This window comes from Felis catus, chromosome D2, assembly GCF_018350175.1.
Source record: "Felis catus isolate Fca126 chromosome D2, F.catus_Fca126_mat1.0, whole genome shotgun sequence".
In the NCBI taxonomy this organism is placed as follows: Eukaryota; Metazoa; Chordata; class Mammalia; order Carnivora; family Felidae; genus Felis; species Felis catus.
The window spans coordinates 44,920,325-44,938,889 of record NC_058378.1 but is presented as its reverse complement, the minus strand read 5'-3'; the positions used below and the strand labels follow the sequence as shown (position 1 = coordinate 44,938,889).

General features: G+C 45.3%; 1 protein-coding gene across 7 annotated transcripts in view; it reads right to left on the bottom strand.

Annotated features, from left to right (window-relative positions):
* Positions 1-1,215: 1,215 nt before the first annotated feature.
* LDB3 (LIM domain binding 3) overlaps positions 1,216-18,565 on the bottom strand; it is a 64,159-nt gene continuing 46,809 nt past the window's right edge. For all 7 annotated transcript variants that reach the window (XM_019813416.3, XM_019813415.3, XM_019813419.3 and 4 more), the window contains 5 exons: positions 17,699-18,119; positions 15,832-16,012; positions 15,078-15,198; positions 9,405-9,520; positions 1,216-3,847 (listed from right to left, as the gene is read on the bottom strand). In XM_019813416.3, coding sequence (XP_019668975.1) covers positions 3,758-3,847; positions 9,405-9,520; positions 15,078-15,198; positions 15,832-16,012; positions 17,699-18,119 — 929 coding nt within the window. In that variant the 3' untranslated portion in view covers positions 1,216-3,757. The remainder of the gene's footprint in view (positions 3,848-9,404; positions 9,521-15,077; positions 15,199-15,831; positions 16,013-17,698; positions 18,120-18,565) is intronic.

Genomic DNA, 18,565 nt, shown 5'->3' with positions numbered 1-18,565 from the left:
ATCCTACTCTTGATCCCAGGGTCATGAGTTTAAGCCCCATATTGAGCATGGAGGCTACTTTAAATAATAAATAAATAAATAAATAAATAAATAAATAAAGTACTATAGCTTTAAAAAGTACTATGGGGGCGCCTGGGTGGCACAGTCGGTTAAGCGTCCGACTTCAGCCAGGTCACGATCTCTCGGTCCGTGAGTTCGAGCCCCGCGTTGGGCTCTGGGCTGATGGCTCAGAGCCTGGAGCCTGTTTCCGATTCTGTGACTCCCTCTCTCTCTGCCCCTCCCCCGTTCATGCTTTGTCTCTCTCTGTCCCAAAAATAAATAAAAAACGTTGAAAAAAAAATTTTTTAAAGTACTATAATAATATTTTATTTCTACTTGCAATTACACAGCTCTTTTAAAATCTGATTGACGTGCTAAAGAAAATCAAAGAAATTATGAAAATTTTCTTTCTTTTTAAGTAATGCCTGCAAACAATACCTTACCAAAGTGAATTGGTTTTGTTAAGTGTAGTATCCTCAGAAAGGTCTTCATTATTAAAAAAGAAAAAAAATGCCATGAGAGGATTTGTCTCTGAGCTTATTTCAAAACAAAAAATATGGAGAAAATATAGCAATGTTTCTAGAAATGAAGCTATTTAGAACCGAATAAAAATAAATAAATATGAAATATTTAATCACCTAGTAGCTAAATAAATAAACCTTTCCAGAAAGAAAAGGCAAAGCCTGGTCCTCACTGTGTTTTTTTACCTGATAAATTCCCTTTGTATGCAAAACATTTGCATTATTCACATATCCTTGTCTAAGTCAAGGCAATAAAACTACTATTGGGCTACACAGCCAACAGAGCAAGTGAGTTGTTTGTGTTTCTTCTCCACAGGGCATTTTGTTTGGTCTCAAAATTTTTTTTGTGGCCATATAGAAATAATCTACTTTTGGTGTCATGTGAAAAAACTTTACACAGAAAAATCTGTACTTATACATTCTTTTTTGGGATTTTATTGTGCTAAAAAGTAGAATTCACACCGGCCAAAAAAAAAAAAAACAACCCCAAACATGCAAAATATTTTTGTGCACACACCTCGAACACACTACATTCCACCATTGAAGATTTTGAAATCTTAAAATTAAAAAAAATCCCAAAGCAAGAGTACCTGGGTTGAAAAGTTAACATTATACAAGCTAGATTCCTAACACAAACACTGCAGACACAAGTCACTCCATTGCAAAAAGTTAATGTTTATAAGGCTTAAATAAATGTCAACAATGAAGAGACAAAAACCGTAGATCCAAAGTGTACTCCCCACCAGGAAGTATTAAAAATTGATGTTGTAGTACATCCATGATATTAACTTCAGATAGATCCCACCTTAGCCCCAAAGTTACGCCACACTCGCAAACACCGAGGGAACCATATTCAAAACTACCTTCTTTTTCTGCTACCTTTAAAATGGTTTTATATTTGTTTTGTGTGTTTGGTAAATAAGAGTCCCTCAGAATCCACACTAGCTCTGAGATGTAGAAAAACCGATTCGATCAATGACCTCCTCTGAATGATGAAGTTGTCCTCTGAGATGCGTCACTTTTCTGTTTAATGATCATGTACTTTGTAGTGATCACGTGTGTGTGTGTGTGTGTGTGTGTGTGTGTGTGTGTGTGTGTCTGTGTCTGTGTTTGCGCGCGCACGTGTAAACCCTTTTAAAAAACTCTAAACTCTAGGGAACATTTTTTTTCCTTTCCTCGAGACCAGTCCCTAAAAATGTGTTGTTTTGTTTTTGTTTTTGTTTTTTAAAGAAAACCTGCCTAGAGCTTTTCCATACAGTCAGCAACCTCCTTATCCCTGTATATTTGAACTTTCCCAAAATAACAGAAAGCTCCAAGGTACTTGTTGGCAACTCCTGAAAAATCTCCAGTCACTCCCAACAGATTTTACTGTCTGGTACTTTTTAGATTCACTTTCTTAAGGCACCACAGAAGAAAAGGAGGGCCCTGTGGTAGGAGCACGTTCACGTCCCTCCTGGTGCTCCCTCGGGGACACGGCTTCACCCTTGGGAAAAAACACGGGCCTCCTGCTAGGGATGCATCCTGCCGTTTCTCTCTCCCTCACGGAGAAGGGACACACGCTGGTAGAAAGGCAGTCCCCTGGAAGCCTCAGTTCTTAGAAGAAAAAGTGTTCTAATGCATTCTCATAAAACATGCAAAGAGAAAATCCAAAACAGGAGTGAGGAGAAAGTAGCAGTGAGTTGGAAGAGTGCCTAAGGATTGTGTGCAAGTGAGAAACACCCGGTCAAACTGCCTACTTCAACGCCTTGTTCAATGAGTGTAATAACAGTGCATCCTAAAGGGAAAGAGAAGGTACCGTTTCTAACCTCAGAAACTAACAAGCTTCTCTCTTTATCACCCAACAGCTTTAAAATGCTTACTTAACTCAAACTATCACCAACATTTGAAAGAAGTTTGAAGACTCAAGACTATTTCAATAAACATTTCAATAATTGCTAGATCAACTCAGTTCCTACATTTTCAAAACGTCGGCCAAAATGGCAAATGAGTACGTATCGGTCCATCTTTCCCTTCCAGCAGTCAACACAACTGTACATAATCAGTGTGCTGCACTTAAAGGAACATTTGTGAAGGACGGCGCAGCTCGGAGGTGGGAGGTCCTACCAACACTTGCGTTTTTACTGAGGCTGGCAGAACGCAAGTTTCCTCCTCCCCATCCAGAGTTTGGGCATGTTCTCAGCCCATCCTGCCATCCTGTTTCAGACACTGTCTCTCCCTTCTTGTCCACAGGTCATTAAGCCTGTTGGGGGAAGGGGTGCTGAGGAAGACTTCATAAGTGAGCAGTCACGGGATTGGGAGTGAAATACATGCACAAGACCGAACATTCATGCTCACGAACTTCATGAAGCAAAACAAAGGCTCGACACAACCCGGAGTCGCTTTAAAACCTCCTCTCACACACAGCAGAGCAAAACTGGAAAAACCCAATTACGCTTTCCCATCAAAATTCAAAAAAGAGCTACACCTTCCGGGGACATAGGATGTTTTAGACGGAAAGAAGGTGGCTGAAGGGCCCTTCTTTTCTCAGCTGTCTGCAGCATGAGCCAGAGCCCTTCCTGAAGCTCTGTCAGCTGCCCAGCGGCTCCCAGAAAACACCTCTTAGGCGCCTGGACTCCCTCAGCACGCCCGACTCTGCTCAAGGTCTGAAGAAGCCTGATGCTCAGAGGTAGCTCCATGACGCTAGTAATAGAATAACACTTCCTTTTTTGGTGAGGAAAGCCCAATCGGTCTTAGCTAACAAGCCCTCAGCTATGGCTCTAAAAATACCCCGCAGCAAGCACTGCTTGGCACTTCATTCTGTTTGCCAGAGAACTCCACAGAACGTTTCAGATTCTCCATAACTGCTCTGAGCTCTGTCCCTGCTCTAGTGACCTCGGGAAAGTGTATCACTTCAAGAAGATGACTTTTTGTTTTTCACTTTAGAGTTCTTGGAATTTTGTCCCGAATGTCTGAATTACAACTCCAGCCTTGGATTAATTACTAGCTTGGTTTAGGAATCTTCGTTTGGCTTCTAGTCTGAACTATGCAAATACACGATCTGTGTGCAGAAGGAAGGACTAAAATTACACTTCAAAAGGGCTCAGTAGCTTCCTGTCTTCCCCCTTTCCCCCCAAAAAGAAACATCAGCCTCCTTGAATCCTTTGTCGCCAGCAGCAGGAGCAGCTCCCGGCCTGTCCGCGTCAGACGCTCCGGGCTCTCTACACATTGATGGCGTGTGCGTGCTTCTTGCACAGGGGTTTGTCCTTCTTGGAGTAGAACGGCTGCCCCTCCAGATTCACGTGGCAGACCTGGGGACAGAGAACAGACGGCCGTGAGGCAGGCCCTGTCTCTCCTCACTATAGATTCTTAATGACGTAAGCAGCGTAGATGTTCGAATTATGGCATATTTAAGGCTTCCAAAGAGGAACGTGGAACTAAATTCCAATTAAATTAAATGGCAGACACAAAATTTGCAAGATGAAGATGACTGACCAATGCTATCCAAAATTTACAAAAGGGGCACCTGGGTGGCCCAGTTGGTTAAACTTCTGGCTTCAGCTCCGATCATGATCTCATGGTTTGTGAGTTCAAGCCCCACGTCGGGCTCTGTGCTGACAGCTCAGAGCCTGGAGCCCGCTTTGGATTTTGTGTTTCCCATCTCTCTCTGCCTCTCCCCTGCTCACGCTCTGTCTCTCTCTCTCTCAAAAATAAATAAATAAATAAAATGTTTTTAATTTACAACCAGTAAATTACAAACCAGTATAGAATCATTAGTCAATATCCACAGAGTTGATTAACATCCAAGGAAATAGCATTAGTAAATTAGCAAACACATCAAAGAAGATGATCCTCATCAATAAGTAAAAGAAAAATAAATCAAAATCTCCATGAGAGACCACTAGGTATCTATTAATCTAACGAGATAAAACAAACAAACCAACAAAACCTCCCCAATCACTTGCTACCATTAATCTTACATGACTGTAGCCAAAAAGTAATAAAAAAAAAAAAAAAAAAAAAAAAAAAAGAAGTATCTATCAACAGTCAACGATGCCAAAAGGGAATCAAGGGGCACCTGGGTGGCGCAGTCGGTTAAGCGTCCGACTTCAGCCAGGTCACAATCTCGCGGTCCGTGAGTTCGAGCCCCGCGTCAGGCTCTGGGCTGATGGCTCAGAGCCTGGAGCCTGTTTCCCATTCTGTGTCTCCCTCTCTCTCTGCCCCTCCCCCGTTCATGCTCTGTCTCTCTCTGTCCCAAAAATAAATAAACATTGAAAAAAAAAACAAAAAAAACAAAAGGGAATCAAGCCTCCTTGTGCACTGCTAGGGACACAGCTCGGTGAATCAGCTCAGTCTTCTGTAGGGAATGTGGCAGCGGCACTGAAAAGGAGCCATAAAGATGTGCCTGCCTGCCTGGTACCACTGGGGAGGAGTTTATCTTATAGAAACTATTGCACAGAACAACGTGTGCTGAAGCAAAAATTCAAAACCACTAAAACATCTCTCTATAGGGAGGTAACTAAGTAAATTCTTTTGGTACATTTTCCAATGGAATGCCATCATGCAAAAGATAAATCAAATATGGAAAAGTGTATGCAGGGAGACATTAAATGAAAAAAGGCAAAATTATACATCCACATGATGACAACATATGAGGGCAGTTTGAAGATGGAGACATCACAGAAAGAAGAAAGCTAAGTAACATTTGTTGAGGCTACTATGGGCCAAGCAGGAGACCCGACACTCTATATACATCATCTCATTTAATCACAAAATCTTTTGGAAAGGTATAACTTTTTCTCATTCCACAAGTGAAGAACTGTAGCTCAGAGAGCCAAGTGTCTTGCTTAAGTCACAGACCTAGCAAGTTATGGAGTTGGGACTCCATGTCCAGATCTCCAAGACTCCAGTTTCAAGCTCATTTTCCCTACACCCCACAGCAAAGAGGAGTTATACTTACCTGAAATTGTTCTGGGCTTATGGACTTGTGTAGAGGTAGCCCTCCATGTTTGTTGGACTAGTCGTATATACAGGCTGGCCCTGGGTGGGCAATACGCCAATGTATCAGAGTCAGCTGGGAGGGTTGGCCCCAGTTGGCTGGGATGGGCCCCATTGGCTGGGATGGGCCCCAGTGTCATAGAGGTCACTGAACATTTCAGATGGGGAGAAAATTGGGGACCACATTCAGGACACTGACATCAGAAGGAGAAATGTAGGTGCAGTTCCCACACAGAATGCATGAGGATAGAGAAATCACCCTCTTGAAGTGAGTGTAGGTCAGTGAGCATGTGGCCACTCCAAGACAGTTGGAAAGAAAAGTGGCATCACGGTGGGCCCACGTGCAAGTCCCTAATGACCCAGTTGAGGATGTTATACTTGGGATCACACAGGGCTGCCAATGGGCCCCAGAAACCAATGACCTAGAAAAGTGACTGAAAATATCCCAGGTGGGTACAGTGATATTGAGTGTAACCACGCTCTTTTGTGACCTCAAGCTGCTGGTGAGGACAAGCCCAAAATCCAACAGTGAGGTTGGTTTCAGGGAAGACAGAAAGGCAGCTCTGGAGTGAGTTCTCACGGAGCTGCCTGTCAACATCTGGGGTTCCTGTTCTAGTCTGGGACTATGCTGGCTACTTGTGAGAACTTTGATATAAGTTGGAGAGTGTGTTGGGGACTAAAGACCAAGAAGTGAGGAAGGGCCAGAGCTTCAGGGGTGACTCATTGGTAAGAGATGGAGCTGAGGTCAGAAAACATCATAGAGAGGTCATGCTCATTGTCTTGGGCTAGGAGACCCTGTATGGGATACAAGGTGGCTTCATGGTGGAGATCCTCAGACTACTCAGCAGAGGGGCACAGCAGGGATGGTCCAACCCCCAGGCTCCATGGTCAAGTGGCATCAGGGCCTGACTGGGAAGGAGTGGGGGTCATGGACAGTGCTGGAAGGCAATGAAATGGGCCAGCTACAACAGCTCCTATGAGGGCTTCCTACAAAAGTTACACCACTGTCCCCCGCCCCCCTCCTGATACCCACACCAGTGAGGAAGGTCTAGAAACCCAACAAGACTTAGAGGAAAAGAGGGGCCACAGTAAGACACCTTTGTCCCACATCCTTTCCATTGGAACTCAAGTGCCAAAGCCAGACAGGAGCTTAACCTTCATCCTGACCCACACAGCCCTTCTCAGCCATCATTTTATATGCATGGGACTATAGAGGGGCTGTCTTCTCCTGTTCTTTAATTGCTCATATACGTCAGCTTTGCTTTCCTTTCAAGATTCCAAACTCCTTGAAGGTGGAGACTTGTTCTGGGATACTCTTGTAGTCCCCAAGCTCAAGAAATATTTGGTAAATTGAATTAGTCTAAAGTTATGTGCTCTCCTGAGATCTAACTGATAGGAAAACAGCATATCAGCTGGGAGAGCTAGTTTTTGATCTTCTTTTCTTACTAGGTTTTTTTTTTTTAAGTTATAGGAAAATAATACGCTCATCAAAGGTGATTTGGAAATATAAAGTGGTGGATAAAGGACCCCCTCCCCACAAAAGACCCTCACAGTTTTCCAATCAAAAGATTGCTTTCCAAAACTTAAAACCAAAACCGTGCTTCACTTCGCTATATCTAAACAGGGCAGTAAGCGCCACACAGGACCACTTTGGAGGAAGATGTAATGACTCACCACACTGATTCTCCAAAGAACAGGATGAGCCTGGCTTCTTTGGGTGGATTCTTTGGGCACTGCTATGGGTCTCTCACACCTGACTGGAATTTATTTGCAATCTCGACCTGAACAACCCCATGCTTTACTGCTTCTTCTGGTCTCTCTCTGGGATTTATGCCACTGTGACCCTCAGCCAAACATAGTGGGCTTGAGGGAGGAGACCCATGCTCACCCCTCCATGTGACACAGACCTCTTGTTATCCTGCCCTCAGAGAATAGGCCTTCTGTGCCACTGTCTGCCCTGGACCTTCTCCAAGTCACTTGGATTCTTCTGGAAGTTGGGTAACCAGACTTGCAGGCAGCATCTTAGGATAAGACAAGCCATGGCTTGAATATAAGGGTCAGACAGCCCTATGTGCCTTGCCGAGCCATGGCTCTGTAGGGGACAACCCAAAAGCCAATATATTCACATTGTTACTCCTTTGCAGAGGGGAGGACCTGATGTATTTAAAGGACCCTAAAAGGCAAGGAGAAAATCTATTCCAAAAGCTGGAAAATCAGTGTTTAGATTGAATTGTGTGTTTCCTTCCCCAAATTCATATGCTGACGTCCTTACTTCCAGTACCTTCAATCTACCCAGCGCAGGGACACAGTGGTGACCTTATTTGGAAGTAGGATCTTTGCAGATGTAATTAAGATGTAAGTTAAATGAGGTCATATTGGGGTAAGGCGGGCCTTTAATCCAATATGACCAGTGTCCTTATAAGAAAACGAGAAGCGTATAGAGAGACACACACGCAGAGGAGAACGCCATGTGAGGACACAGGCACACAGAAGGAAGGCGGCCGTGTGACCGTGGAGGCAGAGACAGAATTTCCGTAGCTGTAATTCAAGAAACGTCAGAGATTGCTGGCAACCATCAGAAGCCGGGAGAGGGAACGTGGCCCTTGAATTTGGATTTCTAGCTTCCGGAACTGTGAGAGAATACATTTCAGCTGTTGAAGCCATCAGATTTTGGTATGTTGTTGCAGCTGCCCTAGCAAACAAACACACCGAGTCAATACAGTGCACCCCATGAATGGAGGCACGGAAACCTGAAGCGCATTGCAGTAAACTTCATGGCGAGGGTTGTCCTATCTCCTCAGTCTATAAAAATTGCTCAAGTTTAAACTGCATGGACATTTGATACATACCACACTTTACCTTGGCAGCTCTGGTTTTGAAAAAAAGAAAAGAAAAAAGAAAGTAGTAGCAGCACATTAATTTTCCCAAATAAAGTTCAGGCAATTGCAGACTCACATGACAGGACTTTCTCAGGGCTGAATATTCCCTAAATCTAAGGCAGAGTCTAAATGTCGGTGACTTCTTGCTGTGTCTCCTCCCCAACCTGAAGCCCTCGGAAGGAAAGTGCCAATCTCATGGGAAAAATGACCTGGCTGTTTGGCAGAAATAAATGGCACGTGGTTAATAGTTAATCTAGGGTTTATCTCCTGGCAACTATATATCAAGAACAAGACCATTTAGGAAAATAAAATGATACTCAGCCCCAATTCCTAAAGATTCTCTCAAAAAAAGCCTTATCTCAGCTTTTCATAGGAAGAGTCAACAAGCTACAATCTGGTGTTTCACGGCGAAAATTTGGGGGAAAACCCTTAAATCACTTCATCATATCTAACACATCTTATAACCATAGGAAACCAACCATCTCTATTTTAACCCAGGCATCATTCACTGCTCCCAAGTATTTTATTTATTTGTTTGTTTATTTATTTATTTATTTTTGAGGGAGAGAGAGAGACAGAGCATGAGCAGGGGAGGGGCAGAAAGAGAGGGAGACACAGAATCCAGAGCGGGCTCCAGACTCTGAGCTGTCAGCACAGAGTCTGACACGGGGCTCGAACTCACGTCGTTGCTCCCAACTGTTGAGAGCACTGCTGGTGAGGCCAGGTGCTGGTCTGACAGACCCTGGGAGGACACTCTGCTGTCCTTATGAGATGGAGAGTAACAAAGCCACATTGCTTTATACATACTTATTAGTAATAAAACTTTGCCTGACTGTGACATATCAAGGCATCACAGTACTTGCCAGCTTTTAAAAATGACCAGAGTATCAGAAGGGCAGAGTTGAAAGGGGTGTAGAGGGTTGGTCACCTGGCCCCACTAGGTCCCTCCTGCCCCTTCTCAGAAAGTGAGAACCCCAGGCTAAAAACATACCGCACAGATGAAGCAGGTGTCATGCCAGGTGTGGCCCAGGGCTTCAATAAACTTGTCTCCAGCCTCCACAGGGAAATCACAGCCATGACACTTGGTGCTGAACAGATTGACGTAGTCTGAAATGAAAGGCAGAGTGAGGACCTGGCATCCAGGCAGGCTGGGAGAAGCATCCTGGACGCACTGACCCAATGCCAGAAGAGCACCCCATATCACTGAACTGGGGCAGTGGGTACAACCGAACTGGTTACTTGTCATCCTGCAGACAAATGTTTAGTTACATGATTGGGTTTCTTTCCTTTTCAATACTTTGTCGTGGTGTTGTATGGATTCAGGCTTAGTTGCCACTCTTGGCTGGTTTGATTTGCAAACACTTTCTGGATCTGTCACTCACTTTCTGCAGGGTGATTTTCTCCTCTGTCTCTGTCAGCTTTTATAGCCTAAACCAACCAATCCCAAAAAAGAAAAAAAAATCATATTTCCCAATAGCTATGCTTAGTTTGGAAGAAGGAGAGCCCTTAACATTTTTAGGAATTATAGTATGTTCTTTGTTTGGAAATTCTTCTGTCATTGGGCATTTGTGTTGATAACGAATTTTCACTACTAGAAACAATATTTGAACTACTATGTTAAGACATGACCCCCATCCCCCACCCCAGCCAAAGAGATAATAATACCAAGTGTTATTTGTATAATGCTTTGCAGCCTACCAAGCATTCTCACATAGATAGTATTATTTACTAGTATCTCAATGTCATGGTCTATGTATAAGTTTGTATTAGCTTTCTTTCCACCCTCAACACAGTGCTTGACACACAAATCCATACCCAACACATACGTGTTGAATGAATGCATGAATAGATGAACCAGTGAATCAGTAAGTCAATGAATAAACTTAATCTTCAAAAAACATCCCTCAGAGATGGAACTATAATCATTTTTTGTTTTGTTTTGTTCTGTGGATGAGGAAACTGAGGCTCACCAGAGTCACACAGCTGAGACACAGTGGGCCCATCCTTCTCCAACTCAGGAGCTGCCTGTCTGGGTCCCAGGGGCAGCTGTTCCACTGCACTCACTGTAGAACTCTTCCAGATTCTTTTAGAGAAGTTAGATACCTTTTACAAAGCCTTCATTTCCCTAGAGGTACACTTGTCTCTCCACAGTTGGCTTTTCATTTTATCATTTTTCTGCTCAGTTCTCCTTGGGGACAGTGAGCCTGTTTGCCATTGTAGGCCACATGCGGAGAGGCAGTGAGCCACGGGGTGTTACGAACTTGGGTTCTTTTTGTTTTGAGAGAGAGAGAGAGAGACAGAGTATGAGCGGTAAAGAGGCAGAGAGAGAGGGAGACACAGAATCTGAAGCGGCCTCTAGGCTCTGAGCTGTCAGTACAGAACCCGATGTGGGTCTCAAACTCATGAACCGCAAGATCATATCCTAAGCCAAAGCTGGACATTTAACCGACTGAGCCACCCAGGTGCCCCATGAACTTGGGTTCTGAAAAAAGAAAGCACTGAGCCCAAGTCCCAGCTCTATTCAGGAATTGTTCATACCTGGGACAAACCACCCATCTCCTCAGTGTCTCATCTTTCAGTACCTAAGTTGTGGAGTGGTTGTACAGATTAAATAAAATAATGCATGTGAATGTACTTGGCACACTCAGAAATAGTGGCTCTTACTGTGAATGTCTTTATAAATGATAAAAGGAGGGAAGGAAACGTGATCCAAGTGTCTATTAGGCACTGGTCCGATATTAGTGCTTTCCTAAGTTTCTTGGTGAATCTTCACAGCAGGTCTGTGAAGAAGTATTATTCCCATTTTAAAGACAAGGAAACTGGCCGTAGAGGTTCCAGCACACAAGCAGTAGGAGCCTGATGGACTCCAAAGTTCATTCTCTTTCCACAACTTTACGCGGTCTTCAGTTATCTATTTGCCATTGAGCTTTGATAAGTTATATCTCTTGCGTATTTTTTCCAATGTATGGTTTTCCCTTTGGGGTTTAATTACAGTTTGTCATGCAAATGTCGTTATAAATATCACAGTCTGTTAATCCTATCTCTGACAGGATTCTTAATTTGTTTGATGGGCAGAAATCTATCACCTCACCAGAGCAAAGAAAACATTATTTTGTTTCCTTTACAAAGTTACAGTTTACAGTTGACTCTGTGCTCTGTAAGAACTAGTGTGGGTGAGAAACAGGATCATAGGCTACCCCATCTCCACGGGAGGGCCAGCCTTGCACCCCCGCTTCTGACTTCTCTCTCATTACTCCCAGCCTCCAGATGCCCTGGGCTCTGTCTCTCTCCTTTACCTCATCATGCCTGTGTATGAACCAGGCCCTGGGCTTGGAAAACCATCCCCACTTTGTCTACCTTGGATCTCTACAATCCTTTGAGCCAGGCCTTCCTCCTGGGAAGCCTTCATCCTCTACCTCAACCAAGAGAGACAAGATGACCTTCCTGGGGGCTTCTCTTGGCTTCCCTGCCTTCTCAATCCATTCATTCATCCATTCAATCATTATCGCTGGACTATCCATTTATGTGATGGCATATCACATGATGATGTATCTGCTTGAGGTTTTTGAGGACAAAGACCCATTCCCAATGCACAGTGTCTTTCATAGGAACTGGCATATACTTGATGGATAAATGATGAATGGAAAAACAAAAGAAATGTTCAGAAAACCTTATTATATACTGGTTCCTTTTCTCGTTGAGCAGCCTAAGATTAAGCTCTTAAAATGGAATGTCTAGTCTTGCCTACTGATCGGTTTTTCTGTTTTATATTTGATTCTGTATGGTCTTAAGAAGTGCCTGCCACTTTGTTTTAAAATTTGGTAGCACAAGTCTTGGCCCTAATACGTTTTTTTGAAGTTAATATATTTCTCATTTATCCTAAAACAATGAGAATATAATTGGAAGTAAGTTTGTGTATGGGTCTTTCCCACCAGGAGCATAATCTAGCTCCTCATTTATTTATTTCTTACTTCATTTCTCCTATTAGGTCTTTATAATTTTCTTTGACTTACTCTTTTATGCCCCAAGTTGAATTCATACCCTGTATTTAATGGATTTTATTGCTATTGTAAAAGGGTTTCCATCCACCAAATCACAGGTGCTCTCTGTTGAAAAAGGGCTTAGCTCTTTCCTAGAGCAGTTGTTCTCAAACAGAATCATCTCGAGTGTTCACTAAAACACAGATTGCTGGGCCCCACCCTTCAGAGTTTCTGATTCAGCAGATCTGGGGTGAGACCCGAAGATCTGCATTTCTCTGATCCTGATACTGCTGGTCTTGGGATCATACCTCAATTCTCAAACCTAACTGAATATAGGATCATCTGTGTGGGGGGAGAGTGATGAAATTCTGCATCTGTAGGTCTGAGAATTGATCTTTCTAGTACCTTTATTTTTTTAATTTTTAATTTTTTTAGTGTTTATTTTTGAGAGAAAGAGCATGAGCAGGGGAGGGGAAGGGAAAGAGGGAGACACAGAATCCGAAGCAGGCTCCACGCTCTGAGCTGTCAGCACAGAGCCCGACACGGGGCTCGAACCCACAAACCGTGAGATCATGACCTGAGCCACAGTCAGACGCTTGACCTACTGAGCTACCCAGGTGTTCTTTATATCTTTAAAGTTTCCCAGGTGGTTGTGACACCCCACCATTCTGGGTCACTGCTCCAGGGCAGGCCCCCCCATGAAGGGCTGACCTTCCTACCTCTCTTACTTACGTGCAAGGTATCATATATAAAAGTGTCAGCTCATCATGGCAATTGATGAAATCTTTTTGAGTCTAGATCCTATCATTCTGGCATTCTCCCTTCTGTGTCTTCTTCCAAGTTGCTGATAAAAATGATGACAAGAGATACCACCTCACCCTCATTAGGATGGCAGCTACCAAAAAAACACAGCAAAATTTGCAAGTGTAGGCAAAGATGGAGTGAAATTGGAACTCTGTGCACTGTTGGGATTGTAAAAGGGTGCATCTAGTATGAAAGTTCCTGAAAGCCTCAGAAAATGAAATACCACATGACCCCAGCAATCCTACCTCTGGGTATACACCCCCAAAGAATTGAAAACAGGGTCTTTTAGGGGCACCTGGGTGGCTCAGTCCGTTCAGCGTCTGACTCTTGACTTCTCATGGCTTGTGAGTTCAAGCCGCACATCAGGCTCTGTATTGACAGCACAGGACCTTCTTGGGATTCTCTCTCTCCCTCTCTCTGCCCCTCACCCACGTACTCTCTCTCTCTCTCTCTCTCTCTCTCTCTCAAAATAAATAAATAAACTTAAAAAACAAGAAAACAGGATCTATGGACATCCATGTTCATAGCAGCATTATTCACAATAGCCAAAAAATGGAAGCAACCCAAATGTCCATTAGTTTTTTTTTGCCGGGGGGCGGGGGCTGGTTACTATGGAGAGGGACAGTGGTGATAGTGGAAATCTGTCGTTCTTTTGCAAGCCTCAGACACAAATTATGGAAGTTGTAATGCTCTCAGCCAATGAATAATAGCAATTTGTATTGACACAACTGCACACTTATCCATTATCTACTAATTATCTAACAATTATCACCACGCACTCATAAGAAAGGAAATGACATCATTATCTGCTCCCTTTTACAGATATGGAAACTGAGGCACAGAATGACTCAGTAACTAAGTCATTCAATTAATAAGAGCTAGAAAGAGAACTTGCCGGTATACAAGAACCCAAGAATTTCTTTTCTAACTTATTGTCAGGGGAAAATAGTTTTAGTCTACTTTGCTTTTCCCCTTGAGGAACTGGAATGTTTTCTCCTTTCTGATTTTAAAGTAAACTAACTTACTGTGTTTCTCTTTCTGCCCTCAAATTGGCTGCCCAGTCACTGTTGCTCTGTTATTCTTCACAATCAGCCTGCTTGCTTTTCCCTTTTCTGCTTGGTGCTGATTTTCTAGTTCTGTTGTATTAACCTTCATGTCCACGTTACCTTTGTTGGAACCTGCCTCAAACCCTCTTCTGAAAAAGGCAGGCTATGCATAAATGAGTGAGTGAGTGGCTGATTAGCCAGGACAGCAAATCTCTAGTAGAGTGCTTTGTCTTCAGAATTTACAATACTTTACTCCAAGTTTAAGGTAAAATGTAGCATTTGGGGAAAAGAGAAACTCTGAATTCAGACAGGGAGATCATAGGACTCTGGAAGAACCTGAGAGGGGCAGGGAAAGGGGCTTTCACGTGTTTGATGCTTTACACACTTTCTCAGGTTAAATCCTCACTACAACTCATGAGGCAGGTGTTCATATGCCCCCTTTTTACAGATGGGGAAAGTGAGGCTCAGAGAAGTTTAATAACTCACTCAGGGTTACAAAGCCCGTCCAAGGTGGAACCTGGGACAGAACCTAATTCGAAGTCCAGAGCCAAAGCCTTTTCAGACTCGACCTTGTGGTCTCCAGATCAAAATCATCTGAAGGGTTCCCAAGTGGTTACAAGATGCCACCTGTGATCCACATATTTGGTGCAGGGAAGGGAGCAAAGATTGAATGTGGGGGGGAAAAAAGAAGCTATAGACCCGACTCCCAGAAAACCATGATTCTGCCATTTGGAGCCTCCTGATGGTCCCATGTGAACAGACAAAGGCAGGAGTTCCCCGTACCTGCCCCGTTCTCCCACACCGCCAGGCCTCCCCGCAGCACAGTGGTCCTACCTTTCTCGCAGTAGGGCTCCCCATCTTCCATGTGGAAGAGGCTGTTCCCAAAGGGCTTTTTGCAGGCTGCGCAGACAAAGCAGGTGGTGTGCCATGTCTGTCTCAGGGCATGCATCACTTCCTGGGGGAAAGAGCCTCAGCTCAGGTCAGAAAGCTCCCGGGGAGAGAGGAAGCTGGGCCTGCTCTCCCTCACCAGGCCCTGGCTACTGCTGGAGCATCCCAAAGAGGAGCAGGACTAAGTGGGCCTTGGACGTGCTCAGGAAAGGCCTGGGAGTGGAGGGGTGAGGGCAGTGGCAGGGGAGTTCCTGCTCATGCAGCACTTGCTGGGTACCAGGTTCTGTGTCAGAATCATCTGGAAGGTGGTTACCTAAGCTGTGATTCTTAACCCTTCCATCAAAGCTGGTGAGGAAGTACTGCTTATGGCCGCCATTTTCCCAAAGGAGCATGGGGAGGGGGGGTCAAGGCCATATGTGGGTGCATGGCAAGGTCAGTCTATGAAGTGATAACTTGTTGTGCAGAAGCTCTGCCAACGCTTCAAGCTGTGTGGCCCGGGGCATGTAACCATCTCTCCCTTCAAGTTCATTTGCTCCCCAGTCCCTTGGTGGCAAACCAACTCCCTTGTAGGGATAGAGAGTTGTTCTCTCTCTGTTAGCAGCCCCTTCTTGGCTTCCTAAGGGGACCCCACAATCCTGGGGATGGGAAGAGACTGGCGGGGAAAATACAGGGTCAGAGGAGAGGGATGCTGCCCACTTACCCCCATGATTTTCGTGTTGCATTTGGCACAGACTGGGGCAAAGAACTGCTCATAACAGCGCTCGCAGTAAACGTTGCTCTGCTCCTCAACGAAGCACACGTCCGCCAGGGAGGTCTTGCAGTAGGCACAGTTAAACTCCTCCGGGTGCCAGGAACGGCCCATGGCTACCAGAAAGGGGCCCCTGGAGAAGCAGAGAACAGCACCAAGCTTGAGACCAGATATTTCAGGACCCCCCAACAGTATTCATGCTGTGACCCCATAACCCTGACTTTTGTGACTGTTCTAACGAACTAATGTGAAATTCAGAGAAAGCTCTATGCAAAAAGATATTCGTTGTTGCATCAATTACAATAAAGAGAAAGGGGAAAGCAGCTCAAATATCTGCCAGTAGGGGACCAGGGAAGCATACTGTAGAATATCCATTTAGTTGATGCCTGATAATTATAATATGAAGAGCAAAGATGACCACGTCAATGGTGGTTTATTGAGCGCTGACTCTGTGGCACTACCTAAGAGGAAATGTGCATTTATTGAGTTATTTAGTTCTTACAACAATCCTAAGAAGTAGAATTAGAGTACCCATTTTCAGATAAGGAAACTGAGGCACAGAGAGGTGAAGTAAGTTGTTCAAGGCCAGTACAGTAGACCCAGTATATGAGCCTGCGTTGCCTAGTTCCAGATTAGCAGTCGGAGCAGTGGGACTACAAGGAAATGCTTTAAATTTAAATTTTTACTTTTTTGAATTAAAAAAAAATTTTTTTTATGTTTATTTATTTTTGACAGAGAGAGAGAGAGAGAGAGAGAGAGAGAGCGAGAGACAGAGCATGAGCGGGGGAGGGGCAGAGAGAGAGGAGACACAGAATCTGAAACAGGCTCCAGGCTCTGAGCTGTCAGCACAGAGCCCGATGCGGGGCTCGAACTCACAGACCGCGAGATCATGACCTGAGCTGAAGTCAGACGCTCAACTGACTGAGCCACCCAGGTGCCCCCTGAATTTTTTTTTTAATCTTTCAGTTTATTTATTTATTTTGAAAGAGAGACAGCACAAGTTGGGGAGGGGCAGAGAGAGAGAGGGAGAGAGAAAGAATCCCAAGCAGGCCCCGCGGGGTCAGCACAAAGCCTGATGCGAGGCTTGAACTCAAGAATCATGAGATCGTGACCTGGGCCGAAGTTGGATACTTAACCGACAGAGCCACCCACATGGCCCACTTCTCTGAATTTTCTAATTGTTCTCTAGTGAGCAAGTGTACTTTGTTTCTTTCTTTTTCCTTTTTCTGTGTTACTTTATTTTTAAATAAAAATGTATTTATCACATATATAAGCTTACCTCCCAAACACACACATACTATAAACACACTATGTTCCAACAAGTATCACCTATGGTCCATGAAATGACTTGTTTTCCTTTTAGTGTAGTAGATGCCCACCAAAGCCCTGAGCAGCACAGGCCTGTCTGTGGAAAGACCCAGAAGCAACCCTGAAGGAAAGCTGGGTCAAAACTAGCACTGTCAGCCAGCTTGCAAAATGCCCTATAAACCTACTGACAACAAGACCAACAATTCCCAGAACCCGGCCTTAGCCCAAGGGGGAGGTCCTGGCACCAGGCACTGCACTGGGAGCTTCACTCACTTACCTCATGGAATTCTCCCAACTCCCCAGGGATGTGGGTGTCACACAGGTATGGAAGCTAAAGCTCAAAGGGGGTCAGACTAGGTGGCAAGCCAGAGGTACCCGAGGCTGCCCCGCAGCCTTCTTCCTATACCTGCCCTCCCTCCCCCTGTCACCCCCCCCCCCAAGGCTCAGAGAATGGGTGAGCCTCCCCACTGCCCTTCTAGCACCCCAGCTCACGGCCAAGGCTGGACCATACCTGATGACGTTGTTGCAGTGGCCACAGAGCGGAGTCCGGCTGCTGGCTGGGAAGCGTTCAGCCCGCTGAACGATGCCCCTGGCCAGGGGGGACACCTGGGGCCCTGCTGGGGTGTAGGCAGGGGCCCCTCGGGGCAGGGTCTGCTTGCTGATGGAGGTGGTGCTCCTGCCAGGGGCAAACTTCTGAGAGAAGCTGTCGTCTGTCACCCACGGTGGGCGGCTGCCAGACTCCGCAGGGCCCCCGCTGTAGGTCACTGAGGATGCAGGGTTATAGCTTGGGGCTGGCGAGGGGGTATAGGTTGGTGCCGGGGAAGGGGAGTAGGTGGGGGCGGGCGAGGGGGTGTAGGCAGGGGTAGGTGAGGGGGTGTAGGGAGCTGGACTGTAATTGGCCCCTGGGGATGGGCTGTAGGTAGATGCGGGCGCTGCAAGGCAAAAATAGCCAAAGAAAATGTATCAGGAATTCATTTCCCCCAATTTCCCCCGCCCCCACCGCCAGAAAACTGTAAAAGGTGGCTTAATATCAGAGCAGTACAATTCCAATTCCTATGGAAGACACGTTCCTGAACTTCTTGATGCCCCAGATTTGATTTTGCAGCAGGGAGCCAAGGGAGATAGAGAACAGCCAGAGCAGAGCCCTCGGGAGCTGGGACAGGGCTGGGAAAGGGACATAGCTATAAATATCTGCAGCTGTGTGGGGTGGGGCTCGGCCAGGCCTTGGCTGCCAGAGGCCTGCAGAAGACAGGGAAAGGGGGGCGGGGGTGCCAGGCAAGCCTCATATTTGAGTCCTCTGGGCCGGGAAGAGGGTGGGAGCGGGTCGGCTTGGCCTTGCCTGGAAGATGCTTTTGGTTGCACTCTGACCAGCGATTTG